The sequence below is a fragment of the Mus musculus genome, chromosome 7 (assembly GCF_000001635.26).
Source record: "Mus musculus strain C57BL/6J chromosome 7, GRCm38.p6 C57BL/6J".
In the NCBI taxonomy this organism is placed as follows: Eukaryota; Metazoa; Chordata; class Mammalia; order Rodentia; family Muridae; genus Mus; species Mus musculus.
In genome coordinates, this window is record NC_000073.6 from 19,405,132 (window position 1) to 19,422,490 (window position 17,359).

Sequence of the window (17,359 nt, forward strand, 5' to 3'; positions counted from 1 at the left end):
TCCCTGCCATATATATATTTATAGATATAGATATAGATGTGTGTGTGTGTGTTGATTTTATTAATTCTCTCTGCCCTCCTTTTCTGAGGCAGGGTCTCACTTAATTCTGAAAATACAGCCACTGTACCCTAGTTACCTTTATTTTATTGAGGGGGGATAGAGTCTCCCTATAAAGCTCAGCTGGGCTCAAACTTACAGTCCTGCCTCAGCCTCCTGAATAGCTCCCATGCTGCAGTATCTAAGAATCTCTTAATGTAGGCTCCTGGGTCTTTAATATTCTACAACGCGTGCCCTGTGTCTCTCTGGTCGTCTTCAAGGTCAAGACTGTAGAGTGGCATGATGCAGATGCGCAAAAAGTATTTACAGGATGAACGAAGCAAATTCTAGAAGTTATGAAAGGTCCCTGCAGTGCACGAAACCGCCACCAGATGGCACTGCGGGTCCACGGAGCCGCCTCGGTGTGCTCGCCCTCCAGAGCCTAGATGTCCTCCTCCAGGAAGCTCTCAGTGGCCACTTCTGTGACACCACCCCCGCCCCCCTTCCCAGCCCCAGGCTCGCAGCCTCGTGGCCTCGGGTGTCGTCATCCCTGCACACTCCAGGTCGCCACACTAGAGACAGGTGCCCGCCAAATTGAACTGTGAGTGCATGGCAGCGTCCTGGAACCTGAGTATGAGTTGAAGCCTAGACATAAATCGTGTTGTAACGGTTCTAGTTATTTCTAGAATAAAGAGGAATGGAGAGGGCAGCTAAGTTCTGTGCCACCGCTCTGGTCTTAGGACACTAACAACAGATCTGCTGCACGTTCATCATGAAGCAGACAGGGGCTGGTCAGGTGCAGATCCCAGCTCTGTCATTTGCTGGCTGTGTGCTGTCCTCCGGTTCCTTCTGTACAGAACCAGATTCAGGGAACCTACTTCCGGAGATCGTTGTCCGCAGTTCCTCCAAAGGTTTTTGGGTGGGTGAGACGGCTCAGCATCTAAAGGCTCTCGCTGCCAAGCCTGAAAACTTGAGTTCAAGTCCTGCGGCCATCTGGTGGAAGGAGTGGCCTTACTAAGCACTTCCTCCGCTGTGGCCTGTGTCCTGCAGAAGGAGAATGGCTCCGCAGGCGCCGGTGAGAACCAGATACGCTGGAGAGTCCCCAACCCCCATCTCTTTGGCCCCATAGGTTCATACTTAACCTGCCGTCTTCTTCCTCATGTGACAGGAGAAACAGATTAGGAGCAAACCTCTAGGAAGGCAGCCGTTGTTCCAGCACACTGTACACCCCAAAGCAGGGCTGGGTTTCGGGGTGCCCAGTAACAGGGTAACAGGGCCTGAACCAAATCCTCCATGCAAATGACTTCCATTCATGCTCCCACCATGTGCATTAATTAGCTCCATTGTATGGATGGGGACTATGGAGCCCAGAGAGGTTAGTGGTTTCTTTGAGGTCACACAGCCTAGGAATGGAAGAACCCTTAAGCCATACAGTCATACCCATAGACTCCTACACCAGGCCCATGTGAAGATGAGGAATGATGCTCTGAGAGATGAAGTTATTTGTGGAGACCTCAGATAAGAACGTTGCAAATGCCTGTAATCCCAGCACCTGGGAGGCTGAGCTAGGACGATTGTCTAGGAGCTCCAAGATAGCCTGGGCTACCTGATAGGAAGCCCTCAAAACAGCCAATAAGCAAAATACTGCATGGAGGATCCTGCCTATGGTGTGGCATTGCTCCATAAACCAAGGCAGGAAGGGCTCAGGTGTGAGGCCTGGGACAGCCTGGGCTACATAGTGATACTCTGAATAATACAAAAGAGGCCATTTGCATCCCAGAGTTCTACTTGGCAGAGCCTTGAGGCCTTGACCCCCAACCTTCTCAAGACTCTGGGCTCCTGAGTGAGCCTAGTTCCACCCTCCCTAGCCTTCAGCCCCCAGGAGAGGACAGTGGGGAGTGACACAGAGGTATGGTGGACACAGATAGCACATGATGACCTGGAAAGGAACTGGGGACAAAGTTCAGCTTTGCCTGGAAGCCACCCTCTGAGCTGCCCTGCACCCCTTCTGGCTGGCAGCTCTGCCTCTCCTAGCTGTTTGCCCTTGGTCTGGTAGCTTAGCCTTTCTGAGCTTTACTGTTGAGAGTGTTGACTGAGTTACAGTGTAAGCACTCAGAGCAGTACTTAACATCAGCACCCATACTAGCCTTCTTGTAGCTGTATCTTCTTTCAGGCAGAGCCTGCCTTTGACTGGCTCATCCCAGGTCACATGATTAGCCCATGACTGCAAACCATTCTGAAATGATGGGTTCCCTACATGTTTGGCATCTCCAAAAGACTAGGGACTTAGAGCCAAGGGCTGTCAAGATGGCCCAGTGGGTAAAGGAGCTTGTAGCCAAACCTGACAGACAAAATGACTTTAATCCCTCGGGGGTCCACAGAGTGGAGGGAGAGAACGGATTACCACTAATTGTCCTCTGATTTCCTCGGTGTCCTATCCCTGGAAGTAAATAAATAAATAGATGTAATCTTTGTAATGAAAAAAAAAAAAAAAAGGTCAGGGCCAGGCATGGTGACTGGGGCCTTTAATTCCAGCATTCCAGGAGGCAGAGCCAAGAGGATCTCTGTGAGTTCAAGGCCATCCTGGTCTATAGAGAGAGTTCCAGAACAGCCAGGGCTACAGATAAACCCATCTGGAAAAACAAAGTTGAATGACCCAAGAGGGGTTCTCAGAGGGTGGCGTGTGCTCCCTGGCAAGCCTATGACATGGCCGGGGCCTGCCTCTCTCTGCCTCTGACCCTCAGTGGCTCCCATGAACTCCTTGCCCAATGGCATCTTTTTCCTGCGCTCCTTGGGTTATTCCAGTCTCCCCTCAGCATTCCTTCCTCAGGGCCTCGCTCTTCTCTCTGCTCCCTCCTTGCACAGCTGGCTCTGTCCACCTCAGATGTCACAGTGCTCTCTCAGAGGAGGAAGGCACCATGTACCCTCTGTTTCCCAGGTAAGGGTTCAATTTTTAAAAATGGTTTTTTGTTTGTTTGTTTGTTTGTTTGTTTGTTTGTTTTTCAAGACAGGGCTCCTCTGTGTAGTCCTAACTGTCTTGAAACTCCCTCTGTAGACCAGGTCGACCTCGAACTCTTGAAACCTGCCACGGACCACCCAGTCAGGTATGGAGGTCCCTGGAATGAGCGTCCTCGAAGCTAGGTGGGTAAGGGTTCGGCGGTGACAAACAGAAACAAACACAGAGGCAGTTTGAATCTGAGTGTATTTTGCAGCTCTCAAGCAGGGGATTTTATACATAAAAAAAAAAAAAAAAAAAAACCAAACATTACATCTCTTAGAAACTATATCCAATGAAACAATCACAGATACCAACCAAAACCATTGGGCAGAGTAAAGCACAAAAATCATCCAAGCATTACAACTCTGAAACCATGTATTCAGTGAATCACAAACAGAACAGGTAACATCATTATTAATATAAATCACCAAAATATAACAATTCTAAAAGGATGTATCCAGTGGGGGCTGTCGTCCAAGGCTAGTGGCAGATTTCCAGGAGCAGGTTAGTAAATCTTAACCACTGAACTAACTCTCCAGCCCCATGGTCAATTATTATTTAGCATCTAGTGCCTAATTTTTTTTTATAAATCTTCACTATGTAATTTAAAACTATTTTAATTCTTCCTAATTAAGGCTTTCTTTACCATATACCAAAATTCACCTCCAATGACACACGCGTAGCCATATGAAATTTTATTGTTGGGAAAATTTGTACCTATCATAATAGTTTTGTAAATGATTTAAAAAGCAAAGTGTTAGCCGGGCGTGGTGGCACACGCCTTTAATCCCTGCACTCGGGAGGCAGGGGCAGGAGGATTTCTGAGTTTGAGGCCAGCCTGGTCTACAGAGTGAGTTCCAGGACAGCCAGGGCTACACAGAGAAACCCTGTCTCGAACCCCCCACCCCCCAAAAAAAGCAAAGTGTTGGTTTCCTTGGGGATAAAGTCATGTTAGTGGCCCATCTCTAGGCCCATCTCACCCATTATTCTCGCTTAAGATCTTGGCCTAGGCTACCAGGAACATGTAAATAAGAAAAGGAATAAGAGAAAACAAAACAGAGAGATTGCCATGAGAACTACGGCTCAATATTTTTTCTCTCCGGCGAAGAGTTCCACAACCATCTCCAGGAGGCCTCCACGTTTTGAGGTCAATGGCCTCAGTCTGTGGAACTTGTCACACAGATCTTACTGGAGGTGGTGTGGCAGAAACCCATTCCTTTTAGTGTCTTGGGCTAAAAGTAAAAGGCCCAGAGGAGGCCTTTGCTCATCTGACCATGCTGACAAGGAACACGGGTGCCAGGACAGAGGCTGGACCCCAGGAACACCTTAAACACTTCTTCCCTTCTCCGCCCCCTAGAGCAGGCTCCCCTCACCAGCCTGGGCAGAAATGGGGGAAGATGGAGTGAAGCCATACTGGCTACTCCAGAATCAACAGAGGGAGCCGGGGGCAATACTGGAGAAGCTGGTCTCCCCCCAGGGGCAATCCTGGCACCTCCCAGGCAGAAGAGGAAACTTCCACAGTGCATCTCACTTCCATGAATCCCCTCCTCGGACTCTGAGGTCCTTGGTCACAGCTGAGGTGCAAAAGGCTCCTGTCATATTGTGTCCTGCTCTGGTCTGCCTTCCACAGCTTGGGGGCCACCTAGCCCACCTCTCCCTAGGGATGAGAGCAGCCACTACGGGTCTAGGCTGCCCATGTAAGGAGGCAAGGCCTGGGGACACCCGAGATGCCTGGTTATAATTAACCCAGACATGTGGCTGCCCCCCCCCCCCAACACCTGCTGCCTGAGCCTCACCCCCACCCCGGTGCCTGGGTCTTAGGCTCTGTACACCATGGAGGAGAAGCTCGCTCTAAAAATAACCCTGTCCCTGGTGGATCCAGGGTGAGGGGCAGGCTGAGGGCGGCCACTTCCCTCAGCCGCAGGTTTGTTTTCCCAAGAATGGTTTTTCTGCTTCTGTAGCTTTTCCTGTCAATTCTGCCATGGTGGAGCAGCCTGCACTGGGCTTCTGGGAGAAACCAAACCGGGTTCTAACCTTTCAGCTACAGTTATTGCCTTTCCTGTAGATGGGCGACTACAGCCCCACCCCCACCCCCGTCTCCTGTATCCTTCCTGGGCCTGGGGATCCTAGGCTTTCACTGGAAATTTCCCCCCAGGTGCTGTAGGCTAGAGTCACGGCTCCCAAGAACAGTGCTTGCCTGGCATGCATGGTTCTGAACCTCCAACTGCAAAAAATGACACATACCTTGACCCTTGGAAGGCTGAGGCAGGGGGATTGCCATGAGTGCAAAGCCAGACTGGGTGGCATAGTTAGACCCTGTCTCAAAAAACCAAAAACAATTAAATAACTAAAGTCAGGCAAGTAATCCTACTCGGGAGACTGAGGCAGAGGGATTGTTACATGTCTGAGGCCAGCCTGGACTACATAGGGTTTCAGGCTAGCCCTGTCTACAGAGTAAGGCCCTATTTCAAAAACACAAACAAAATGGTTCTCCCAGCTGCTAATGCTCACCAGGCAATGAAGCCTGGTGAGCATTAGCAATGAAGGCAATGAAGGAGGGTGCTGGCTACAATCAAGGCTGTGGGGGACTGAGGGCAGGCTGTAACAGGCTTGGGGGCCAGGGCTTATACGTGCCTGGGACTCCCAAAGTATTACTGTTCCATGTTCCCGGCGAAGGGCCAGCTGTCCCCCGCCAGCTAGACTCAGCACTTAGTTTAGGAACCAGTGAGCAAGTCAGCCCTTGGGGCAGCCCATACAAGGCCATGGGGCTGGGCAAGCTGCACGCCTGGGTCCGGGGTGGGCACGGTGCCCGGGCAACGAGCTGAAAGCTCATCTACTCTCAGGGGCCCCTCCCTGGGGACAGCCCCTCCTGGCTAGTCACACCCTGTAGGCTCCTCTATATAACCCAGGGGCACAGGGGCTGCCCCCGGGTCACCACCACCTCCACAGCACAGACAGACACTCAGGAGCCAGCCAGCCAGGTAGGGACTGAGAGAAATCACTGGGGTGGGAGTGGGGCGTGGGAGTCCAAGGGTCTGCTCACCCAGTCATGTTATGGTTGTGGATTTTGCAGCACAAGTTGTGGGGACAAATGTCTGGGACACCTAGGTCTCAATAGCCACCAAGTGTCCCCTCCTTGCAAGGCAGGGTGGGCTGGAACTTAGTTTAGCAGAGTTAATGGCCCACACAAAGACAGTTGTCTCAGTGACACCTGTCAGTGGCCCTTTAACTTTGTAACCATGTGGACCTGTGTTGCAGCTCTGTGACCTTGTGTCTCACTGTCCTGGTCTGTCTCTATGTCTCTCTGTCTCTCTGTCTCTATCTCTCTCTTTCTGTCTCTCTCTCTCCCTCTCTCTTTCGAGATGGGTCAGGGGGGGGTGGTGTTCTCTGCATAGCCCTGGCTGTCCTGGAACTCACTCTGTAGACCAGCCTGGCCTCGAACTCAGAAATCCACCTGCCTCCCAAGTGCTGGGATTAAAGGCGTGTGCCACCACCGCCCGGCGGGTCTTTCTTGTGTGAGACTTGGGGGCTCTCACTCTTACAGGCCCCTGGCTTTCCTTTGAGTCCTTCTGTCTGGCTGTCTCTGGGATCTTGAAGGCAGGAAGGACTACATGACTCAGTTTACCTGGAGATCTTAGAGAATCTGTGATGAGTTTGGGGATTCCGAAGCTTTCTGCTTCTGCGTCTTGCCTCGGTGTCCTGTCTCCTGGGGTGCCCCTGAGGGAGGGGGTAGCAGAGGATACAGAACCTTCTGAAGGGAGAGATCTGGGCTGGGAGCCCGGGGTGTCCTTGAGGCCCAGAGCCTGGCTGTGTGTCCTCCTGGCCACCCCAGCCCACCTGTCCCAATGCTGACTTAGTGCAAGGCGAGCCAGCAAGGAGGGAGGACAGGTGGCAGTGGGGGGTGAGGAGCATCTAAAAATAGCCACAAAGTAGCAGCTTCAAGGGCTTTGGGTCTCTGTCTGCCCCACACTCTTCTCTCAGCTTGGTCCACCTTCCCTCTCACCTTCCTCTGAGGCCCCCTTCCAGCCCCGATGGAGGCCTGATGTCCCCCATGGTCAGTGCTTCAGGGATCTAGTCAATAAAATTAATAATGAAAAACAACAGTAATAAAATACACGTGACGTGACTGGGGCAGCTTAGGGCTTAGTTCAAATCCCAGTGTTCACACCCTTTAAAAGACAAGACAAAACAAAACAGCTGGCTGTGGGGGAGAACATCAGAATCCCCCTGGGGAGGTGGGGACAGGGGATCTGTGGGGCTCCATGGCCAGCCAGCCTAGCTCCAGGCCTGCGAGAGACCCTACCTCAAGATAAAAATAAAATAAAATAAAATAAATATATAAAATAACAATCTTGCAGCACCTGAGGTCACCACTGGAATGTGCACACCTGTGCACATACATGAGCCTGCACTACAAACAAAAATATTAACAGTAACTGTTAGAATCCCAGCTGCAACTTCATGCCAGGTGCCAGGTCCATGCTCATCAGTCAGGGACTGGAACTCAGAGATCTCCTGGGAAAGCTTCAGTCTCACAGATTCAAAAGCCAGAGAGATCTAGTCACAGCCTGGGGCCCAGAGCAGTGACTTAGGAGAGCCGTGCCTTTTAAAGTGGACCTTGTAGACAGCCAGAGGTGGAGGGACTGGGAGAAGTGGCTGAAGCCTCCAGACTCATTCCCACGCCCACATCTGGACTAATTTGGATCAGAATCTCAGGGGAGCCCTTATGGCTTTTCTCAGGTGTGCACATATAATCTTTACCAGGGTCCTCACACAGAGCCTGTCAGATTGGTTTTCAATTTCTGTGACAAACACCATGACCAAGACAACCTAGAAAAGAGAAAGCATTAATTTGGGGCTCAGGGTTCTGGAGCGGCAGGGAGGTGGGCATGGTGCTGGAGCAGAGGCTGGAAGCTCACATCTTTATCAACAACCAGAGGCAGTGAGAGCCACTTGGGAATGGGGTGGCTTTTCGGAAATCTCAAAGCCCACAAGCAATGGCACACCTCCTCCAACAAGGCCACACCTCCGAATCCTTCCCAAACAGTTCCACCGACTGGGGACCAAACATTCAAATATGTGAGTCTGAGGCTCTTCTCATTCAAATCACCACAGACCCAAGAACAATCGAATAAAATATTTGTGTTATGTGCCAGGCACTGGCCGAGGCGCTTTTCTTGTCTTTTAATCCCTCCCAAGAGGTCAGCGATGCCACAGTCTCCATGTTACAGATGAGTGAACAGGAAAGTCAAACAGGCTCCTCAGAGTCACGCGGCTGCTTGTAAGTTGCAAAGCCGAAATTCGAACCCAGACCATCTGATCCAGATCCTTTGCTGCTTTTATTCATCTTTTTATTTTATTTTATTTTATTTTAATTCCTGGTGGCAGGGTTTCTGTAGCCCAGGCTACCCTTGAATTCACTGCAATCCTCCTGCCTCAGTTTCAGAGTGTTGGAATTACAAGCATGGACCATCATGCCCAGTTCCTTTGGGTTGAGATAGAGACCTGTGTAGGAGCCCAGACTCGGGCTGGTCTCCAGCTCTCTACGTAGATGAAGATGACCTTGAACTGCTGGGATTTCAGGCATGAGCAGCCACACCCAGATTTGCTGAGCGCCAAACTGTTACCCAGGGTCCTAAGCTTGCTGGGCAAGCACTCTGCCAGCAGAACCCCAGCCCCAGATCCTGTATTTTTGTAGTTGTTTTTGTTTATGTGACTGTCCTTTTCTGGCTTTAGACAAAAGGTTTTGCCCTCCTTTTCCAGCTAGAGAGACTGAGTCCCCAGCAGGATCACATAGGCAGGATGTGGCCACATCAGGCAACTTGGGCTCCTGATGTTTCCTTGCAAGGCTGAGGTTCACAGGGGGAGAACCCCCCTTTTTCAAGCCCACGGTCCGACGGACTGCAAGCCCCCAGCAACTGAGTTCTTAAGTCTGAACCCGGTCTGCTCGCAGGGTCCCAAAGGCCGCCACCATGCCGTTCGGCAACACCCACAACAAGTTCAAGCTGAACTACAAGCCTCAGGAGGAGTACCCAGACCTCAGCAAGCACAACAATCACATGGCCAAGGTGCTGACCCCTGACCTCTACAATAAGCTTCGCGATAAGGAGACACCATCCGGCTTCACTCTGGACGATGTCATCCAGACTGGGGTGGACAACCCAGGTGAGTCTGCAGCAGGAGAGACAGACCAAAGGGATGGAGACAGACACCTGCCTGTTCCAGGGAGACTCAGTTTCCTCCCTTCTCTCCCTCCCTCTTCTTGAGTTATATCTAGGATATCTAGGAACTCCTACCTGCACGCTAGGAAGGGCTCTACCACTGAGCCACACCCCCAGCCCCTCACTGGGGATTCTAGGCAGGGGCTCTACCACTGAGCCACGCCCCCAGCCCCTCCCAGGGGGATTCTAGGCAGGGGCTCTACCGCTGAGCCACGCCCCCAGCCCCTCACTGGGGGATTCTAGGCAGGGGCTCTACCAGTGAATCTTGCCCCCAGCTCCTCAATGGGGGATGCTAGGCAGGGGCTGTACTTCTGAGTTGCACTCCGGGTCGTCTGTGAAAATGGATTGTTTGAGGTTCTCAGCACAGGCTACAATTTGGGGTCTCCAAGGAGCTCTAACATCTTTGGTCCCATTTACCTGGTCCCTGGAATGACCCTTTTCCCCCACACTGGAAACATCCATCCATCACAAACCCAAGCTTCCTATGCTGACCTCAGCCCCACCCCACAGGTCACCCCTTCATCATGACGGTGGGCTGTGTGGCCGGCGATGAGGAGTCCTACACGGTCTTCAAGGACCTGTTTGATCCCATCATCCAGGACCGCCATGGCGGCTACAAACCCACAGACAAGCATAAGACCGACCTCAACCACGAGAACCTCAAGGTCACTGGCCACCAGGGACAAGGTGGGGACGAGAGAGGGCGGAGATGCAGAGTAGGTGGAGGTATGGGAAGACAGAGAAGACCCCTGAGACCGGATGGGACTCCAGTGTCCTGAGGACAGGGGAGGCAGCGAGGCAGGGTGGGGCACAGGAAGGAACTCAGTACCGGCATGGGGATCTGGGAGGATCTGGGGGAGATCCAGAAGGAAGTCAGGAAACTCCAGAGGACATGAGGGGACACTCAGGAGGATTGGGGAGACTCTGAAAGACCTGCAGTGAGACTCACGGAAGATTTGAAGTGAGACCGGGTATGGCCAGGACTTCCTTCCCTGATACCCCAATGCTCCCCAGGGTGGAGACGACCTGGACCCCAACTATGTGCTGAGCAGCCGCGTGCGCACTGGCCGCAGCATCAAGGGTTACACTCTGCCTCCGCACTGCTCCCGTGGAGAGCGCCGTGCAGTGGAGAAGCTGTCCGTGGAAGGTGAGGTCCCCCACGGCTGCACCCGGTTCAGGTTTCGGTTCCATGGTTCCATCGGAGCTGGCCTTGGCAATGAGAAGAATGGCTGCATTGCCCGTGCTGGCGGGTGGGGGGGTGGGAGGGTCACAGCGCACTGAAGCAACCTGGGAAGTCCTGCACTCAACTGCCCCAGGGTTTTCACACCCATTGCTGTCTCAGTCACTCCTTGGTTCATTAATTCAGTAATCCCCACTCTGAGTGGGGAGCTGAAATTTTTCGGGTGAGGGGGCATAGCCCGAATCTGGGTGTGGCAGAGGACTGACAGAGGGCTGTTTCTGTTAGTTGGCCTGGGCCAGGCACCCTACACTTGTAATCTCAGTACTTGGAAGGCTGAGACAGGAGGATCACCACGAATTGAAGGGCCAGCCTTTATTCATAGTGAGGCTCTTCCTCAAAAACAAGAAAGGAAAACAAATAATAACAGATGTTCATAATGAGTGCACATTTCTCTTTCTTTTGTTCCACTGAGACAGAGACTCCCTATGTAACCTAGGCTGGCCTCCAACTAGTGATCCTCCTGCCTCAGCCTTCCAAATGCTGGGATTACAAATATGTGCCTTAGCTGGCCCAAGGTATAAATCTACAGTGGGCAGTGGCTAATCTTTTGGAAGTAGGGGGTTGGGTTGTTTGTTTGTTTGGTTTTTGTTTTGTATTTTGTTTGTTTGTTCTTTATTTGATTTTTTATATTTTGCAGCATCTCTCTCCATAGCCCTAACTATCCCAGACTCACTGTGTCGAGCAGGCTGGCCTCAAAGTTAAAGAGATCCACCCGCCTCTGCTTCTGAGCCTTGTGGTGGTCACTCTTAAGCCCTCCATAATTATGTCACACATACTGAATTTGAGGCCAGCCTAGGCTACCTGATAGGACCCAGTCTCAGAAACAAAAACGAGACAAGCCAGATCCGGGACTCACACACTCTTGCAGATGGACTTGGTGGGAGGGTCTGCTTTATGTTGTACATGGGCACACAGAAGGAGGTGTCAGTGAACGCTGAGAACAGGTTACATGTGGAATGTAAGTGGTTTGGAGACCTCTTTGATGTCCGGGTGAGGAGTGTTAGGGGCAACAATAGCGCGTGCAGTCTTCCAGTCTTGGCCCCCCAGCGGAAGTGAGGCAGGCTGCCGACTGCTCTCCTTGTGGTCCCTCAGCTCTCAACAGCCTGACGGGCGAGTTCAAGGGCAAGTACTACCCTCTGAAGAGCATGACGGAGCAGGAACAGCAGCAGCTCATTGATGACCACTTCCTGTTTGACAAGCCCGTGTCACCTCTGCTGCTGGCCTCAGGCATGGCCCGAGACTGGCCCGATGCCCGTGGCATCTGGTGAGTCCCTCCTTTCTCCAGATCCTCCGGCCCTCTGACCCTTCAATCGCAGGAGACTTTCTATGGGTTAAAATAGGGTCCCTAGTCCGGTCCACCACAGGGTTAGGGCCATTCATGAAGGCGGATGTGGGAGGCTTGACTGCACGCACCCCACGTGGCCACTGGGGTGGGGGGTGAAGTGTTGGGCTGTGAGAAGCCACAGGACCCCGTTCCAGGGGTGAGGAAGTGCAGTTTGAGGTCCCCGCGGACCTGCTGGAGTTGGCTGCAGAGGTCGGGGACAGTAGGTTCTAACTCTTGGACATCGCAGGCACTACTGGGTGCCTCGGAAGAGCTGAGAACAGAGTTGGGGCCCAAGGGCTGGCTCTAGCCCGGGGCCAAAGGAAAAAGGGCAAGAGGAGAGGGCTCTGCTTGGGTCCCATGGGGAGGAGAGTCCTAGCTTGCTCAAAGGGCAGGTTGGCTTGACTTGGTGGAAATCGTGTCTGGAAGCACCCGCTGGAGACTAGGCATGGCTCTTCAGAGGAAGACTTGCTCCATTGCTCCAGCACGGCGATCCCGATGAGAAGAGACAGTCCATGGCTTTAAAGTGTTTATTGTAGAAAGGCAGAGAGAGGGAGAGAGTAGAGAAGTAGAGGTTGGCCATGGCAGGTGGAGAGAGGGAGGAAGAGAATGCAGAGAGGCAGGGAGCAAGAGAGAGAGAGAGAAGCAAGCTGGAAGCAGAAGTAAGAGAGGGAGGAGGGGTCAAGCAGCCCCTTTTACAGTGGGCCAGGCATACCTGGCTGTTGCCAGGTAACTAGAAGTGGAGTCCAGACAGAATACCAGGGGCTTGGGGTGTTACCCGACGTGACTGATGATGCCACAAAATTATGGAGCTGGGGCCTTGTGTCAGGAGCCTAGTGTCTGGGAGCATGGAAAACTTCCTTCCGTCTCTTGCAGAGTTATCTGCTGGGTCTCAGGGGTTTAAACCTCGTTCAACCAGAAAACAGGCTGCCTTTTACGGTCCCACTGCCTTCTAACCCTGCCTATCCCTGGGCAGGTGTCATAGTTTAGAAAACTTGAATCAAGGAAGTGTAATGAAATTATCTTAGATCTGTGGCATAGGCCTGGAAGGAGGTCCTGAGCTCAGGGCCAACCAGACTACAGTGAATTTGAGACCAGCTTAGCCTCAAAACAAGAACTGAACAGAGAGCTGGAGATGGAGTTGTGGCTCAGTGGTAGAGCCCCTGCCTAGAATCCCCCAGTGAGGGTCTGGGGGTGTGGCTCAGTGGGAGAGCCCCTGCCTAGAATCACCCAGTGAGGGTCTGGGGGTGTGGCTCAGTGGTAGAGTCCCTGCCTAGAATCCCCCAGAGAGGGCTGGGGGCGTGGCTCAGTGGTAGTGCCCTTGCCTAGAATCCCTTAGTGAGGGACTGGGGGCGTGGCTCAGTGGTAGTGCCCTTGCCTAGAATCCCCCAGTGAGGGGCTGGGGGCGTGGCTCAGTGGTAGAGCCCCTGCCTAGAATCCCCCAGAGAGGGCTGGGGGCGTGGCTCAGATGGAGAGAATCTGCCTGGCATGCATAGTGCCCAGATTTAATCCTTATTATGGCAAATAAAATAAAATAAAACATTGATACTGGAACTTTATACTCTCTGGATTCAAACCCCAGCTGTTACTAGGTATATGACCATACATTCCTGCAGTATCAGCTACTCCGGACTCCTAAGGCAGGAGGGTCACTTGATGTCAGGAACCACTCTGGCCAACAAAGACCATCTTTCTAAAAATCCATTGTACAAGGCCAGGTGGTAGTGGCACACACATTTAATCTCAGCACTCAGGAGGCAGAGACAGATGGGTCTCTGAGATTGAGGCCAGCCTGATCTACAAAGTGAGTTTCAGGACAGCCAGGGCTACACAGAGAAACCCTGTCTTAAAACAACAACAACAACAACAACAACAAAATGCATTGTACAACAAAATACACATATGAAAATACAACAACAACAACAGCAGCAGCAGCAGTAATAATAAATCATCCAGGCTTGGTGGTGCACGCCTGCAATCATCATACTGCAGAGCCTGAGGCAGGGGAATTACCAGTTCAATGGCAGCCAAGACCCCTCCCTTTCTGAACAAAAAATAATTAAAATTGTTACATTAATGATAATTTTAAAAAACTGAAGATTGCTGAACTCTCAGAACCCTGGGATGCAAATCCGAAAGGAGAATCTTGGGATCCAAGGGGATATAACATTGGGTGTAGGACCTGTGGTCACAGGAGGTATACAACGCCCCTGAACCCGAAGCTGACCTCGAACTCAAGGTCTTTACACCTCAGTCTTCTGGGTGCCTGCAGGGGAGGGGTCAAGTAAGACTGAAGGTTTTCAGGGACTTGGGCCCATCAAAGTCCCTGTTCTCTGCTCCGAAGTTTCGTGGAGTTGTGACTGGGAAGCCAGTGTGCCCGTGTCTGTCCCCTGGAGCCCAAAGGGAGCAGCTATGAACAAAGTCATGCGTTTACTTTCTTGGGCCATTGGGGCTCCTGCTGACTTCTTGGTCTTGGGTCACCCCTTCTTAGGCACAACGACAACAAAAGCTTCCTTGTGTGGGTGAACGAGGAGGACCACCTCCGCGTGATCTCCATGGAGAAGGGAGGCAATATGAAGGAGGTTTTCCGCCGCTTCTGCGTGGGCCTGCAGAAGGTGGGTGGCTGCGTCCTGATTGCAACCCCATGTAAAGCCAAGCTCCTTCCTAAACCCAGCCCTGCCCTTCCAAACCCTCCACGCCCAGTTCCTAAAACTCCTCCCCTTCCACACTGGCCAAGCCCATGCTGGCTTTTCATCACCCACTTTCCAGTCTCTGCCTCTTACACACATTCACACACATGCACATATACATGCCTTTTCTGATTTCACTCCCTAAGAAGGTTCCGACCATTCCCCACCCTCGCCCGTTTTCCCATCCTCACTTTCCAGCCCCAGACCCAGCCCTACCATTCAGAACTCACCTCCCCCATTTACCAAGCCCTGTTCCCATCCCCAGGGTCTGAAACCAGCCCCCATCTTTGCCCAAGGCCTTTCTGGGCAGAATTCCTCCTGGTTGTTTCTCCACTCTCACGCGCCTACCCCCACCTATGTCCTAACACCTGGTCCCTCACACACACACACACACACACACACACACACACACACACACACCCCAGACTGCCTTTGGAGTCCAATTCCTGGTGTCCTCTCCCTTTCTCAGATTGAGGAGATCTTCAAGAAGGCTGGTCACCCCTTCATGTGGAACGAGCACCTGGGCTACGTGCTCACCTGCCCCTCCAACCTGGGCACCGGGCTGCGCGGAGGCGTGCACGTGAAGCTGGCGAACCTGAGCAAGCACCCCAAGTTTGAGGAGATTCTCACTCGCCTTCGTCTGCAGAAGCGCGGCACAGGTGCGGCCCGCCCCGCCCCGCCCCGCCCCGCCCCGCCCCGCGGCGTCTGGGGAGGGATCTACCGAGGAGGGGTGTCCCTGCAAGTTCCGGGATTAAGAGTATTTGATGTGTATTTTACGTACATCCCCGATCCTCTATTGGCGGCTCAGATTCTCTACCTGTAAATGGAATGGGGTCAGTTTGACCGCAGGCTGACAATCTTGGTTTTTTTGTTTGTTTGTTTTGTTTTTCGAGACAGAGTTTCTCTGAGTAGCCCTGGCTTTCCTGGAATTCACTCTGTAGACCAGGATGCCCTCGAACTCACAGAAATCCTCCTGCCTCTGTCTCCCGAGTGCTGGGATTTAAAATGTGCATCACCATTGCCCGGTATTTTTTTTTTTTTTTTTTTTTTTTTTTTTTTGGGTTTTTGAGACAGGGTTTCTCTGTATAGCCCTGGCTGTCCTGGAACTCACTCTGTAGACCAGGCTGGCCTCAAACTCAGAGATCCACCTGCCTCTGCCTCCCAAGTGCTGGGATTAAAGGCGTGCGCCACCACGCCCGGCTCCGGTATATTTTTAAAATTAAATTTGTCTGTGTGAGAGAGAGCACTCCCACTTCACGACACTTGCATGGATGTCAGAGGACAACTTTCTAAAGTCAGTTCCTGCCTTCCACCACGTGAGCCCTGAAAATTGAACCCGGATGTCAGGTTTAGCAAAAAGCATCTTTACTCACTCAGCTATTTCGCTGGCCTGTGCTATAATTTCTTGTTGAGCTGAGACCTCACCCTAACATCCAGGCATACAGGGCCTAATATCAATAACTGGTGACTTGTGAACAGCAACTTTCCGAGACGTTTGCACTTGGGCACAGGGTCGTACCTGCACCTCTGCTCCCTGTCCAATGCCTCTGTGGCGTTTGCTCCCGCGCAGGTGGCGTGGACACGGCTGCGGTGGGCGCCGTGTTCGACATCTCCAACGCCGATCGGCTGGGCTCATCCGAAGTCGAACAGGTGCAGCTGGTGGTGGATGGCGTGAAGCTTATGGTGGAGATGGAGAAGAAGCTGGAAAAGGGCCAGTCCATCGACGACATGATCCCCGCGCAGAAGTAGGCGCAGGGCGTGGCGCACCAGCCTGCAGTGTGCGCTGGTGCCCCGCCTCCTGGAAGTCCAATCATTGGGCTCTGTCCTCTGGGTTCTGGCCAATGAGAACCTGCCTCTCCGGAGCCCCGCCCACCTGCTTCTCAGGCGCTCCGGAGCGCCGGCTGCTTCTCCATGCCCTGCCTTAAATAAAAGTCCGTGATGGCCTTAGCTGTGAGTGTGCCAGCTACTGAGGGAGGAGGAGCGGGGACTTACCTCTTATGCGTCTCACTTGGCGTCCTGTCTGTCTTCCGTCCTTTCTAACTGCTAAGTTATTGCTGTTTTGAGACAGCTGCTCTTGTAGCTAAGGCTGGCCCTGAATTCCCTATGTAGCTGAGGATAGTCTTGAATTTCTAATCCTCTGCTTTTCAACTTCTGGGATTAGAGGTGTGCGCCACCATGCTTGGCACAGGTATGCACAGGTACACACACTTGTGACAGGCTAGACGAGGGCTGTGGGTGTCTTCCTCTGTTATTCTCAAATTATTATTATTATTATTATTATTATTATTATTTTTATGCAGCCCTGGCTGTCCTGGAACTCACTATGTAGACCAAGCTGGTCTCGAACTCATAGAGATCCATCTATCTCTGCCTATTGAATGCTGGGTCTAAGGGCATGTGCTACCACACCTGGCATCCACCTGTTTTGACAGTCTCTTCGCTGAACCTGACACTCACTGTCTCAGCTAAGTGAAGGGTCACCCAGGACCCAGGGTCAGCCTGTTTCTGTCCACATGCTGGGGTCACAGGCGCATACCCATGCCTGTCATTTACTTGGATAATGATGACCCAAACTTAAGTTCTCTTGATAGCGTAAAACAGGGCTGTCATCCACTCAGTCATCTCCTTTACCCTTGTTAAACACGGGCTATCCCTATATACTTTAGGTTGGCCTCAAACTTACTATGTAGCCCAGGCTGGCCTCAAACTTACATTAACCTCCTGAATCTGCCTCCTGAATTCTGGAATGGCAGGCAGATCCACCATGCCCAGCTTAGCCGGCAGTCGGTAGAGGCGGCTCACCAGGCGAAAAACGGATCCTGCACTAACCTGACGTGTTTGGTCCCAGAACTT

At 52.2% G+C, this 17,359-nt stretch overlaps 1 protein-coding gene and 2 long non-coding RNA genes across 4 annotated transcripts; 2 read left to right on the plus strand and 1 right to left on the minus strand.

Moving 5' to 3' along the window:
* The first annotated feature begins 557 nt into the window (after positions 1-557).
* Positions 558-3,178, plus strand: Gm38954. The gene is made up of 3 exons (XR_881873.2): positions 558-637; positions 2,902-2,974; positions 3,092-3,178. It is a non-coding gene; the product is annotated as a predicted gene, 38954 (long non-coding RNA).
* A 2,784-nt stretch (positions 3,179-5,962) lies between these two features.
* Ckm (creatine kinase, muscle) lies at positions 5,963-16,452 on the plus strand. The gene is made up of 8 exons (NM_007710.2): positions 5,963-6,015; positions 8,988-9,199; positions 9,766-9,920; positions 10,270-10,402; positions 11,588-11,759; positions 14,308-14,431; positions 14,976-15,165; positions 16,077-16,452. Exons 2-8 carry the CDS (start codon positions 9,007-9,009, stop codon positions 16,253-16,255), a joined length of 1,146 nt encoding a protein of 381 aa, NP_031736.1. The 5' UTR covers positions 5,963-6,015; positions 8,988-9,006; the 3' UTR covers positions 16,256-16,452.
* On the minus strand, positions 12,335-16,286 carry A930016O22Rik (RIKEN cDNA A930016O22 gene). Of its 2 annotated transcripts, NR_073014.1 has the most exons (4): positions 16,026-16,286; positions 15,288-15,323; positions 14,927-15,101; positions 12,335-14,422 (listed from the first exon to the last, which is right to left on the minus strand). It is a non-coding gene; the product is annotated as an RIKEN cDNA A930016O22 gene (long non-coding RNA). The 2 variants fall into 2 exon arrangements; NR_073015.1 differs by lacking the exons at positions 14,927-15,101; positions 15,288-15,323.
* Positions 16,453-17,359: the final 907 nt, after the last annotated feature.

Coding starts and splice junctions, on each gene's coding strand:
- Ckm (NM_007710.2), top strand. CDS start 9,007: ATGCCGTTCGGCAACACCCACAACAAGTTCAAGCTGAACTACAAGCCT. Junction 9,200..9,765: donor GACTGGGGTGGACAACCCAG/GTGAGTCTGCAG, acceptor CCCACCCCACAG/GTCACCCCTTCATCATGACG. Junction 10,403..11,587: donor GGAGAAGCTGTCCGTGGAAG/GTGAGGTCCCCC, acceptor GTGGTCCCTCAG/CTCTCAACAGCCTGACGGGC.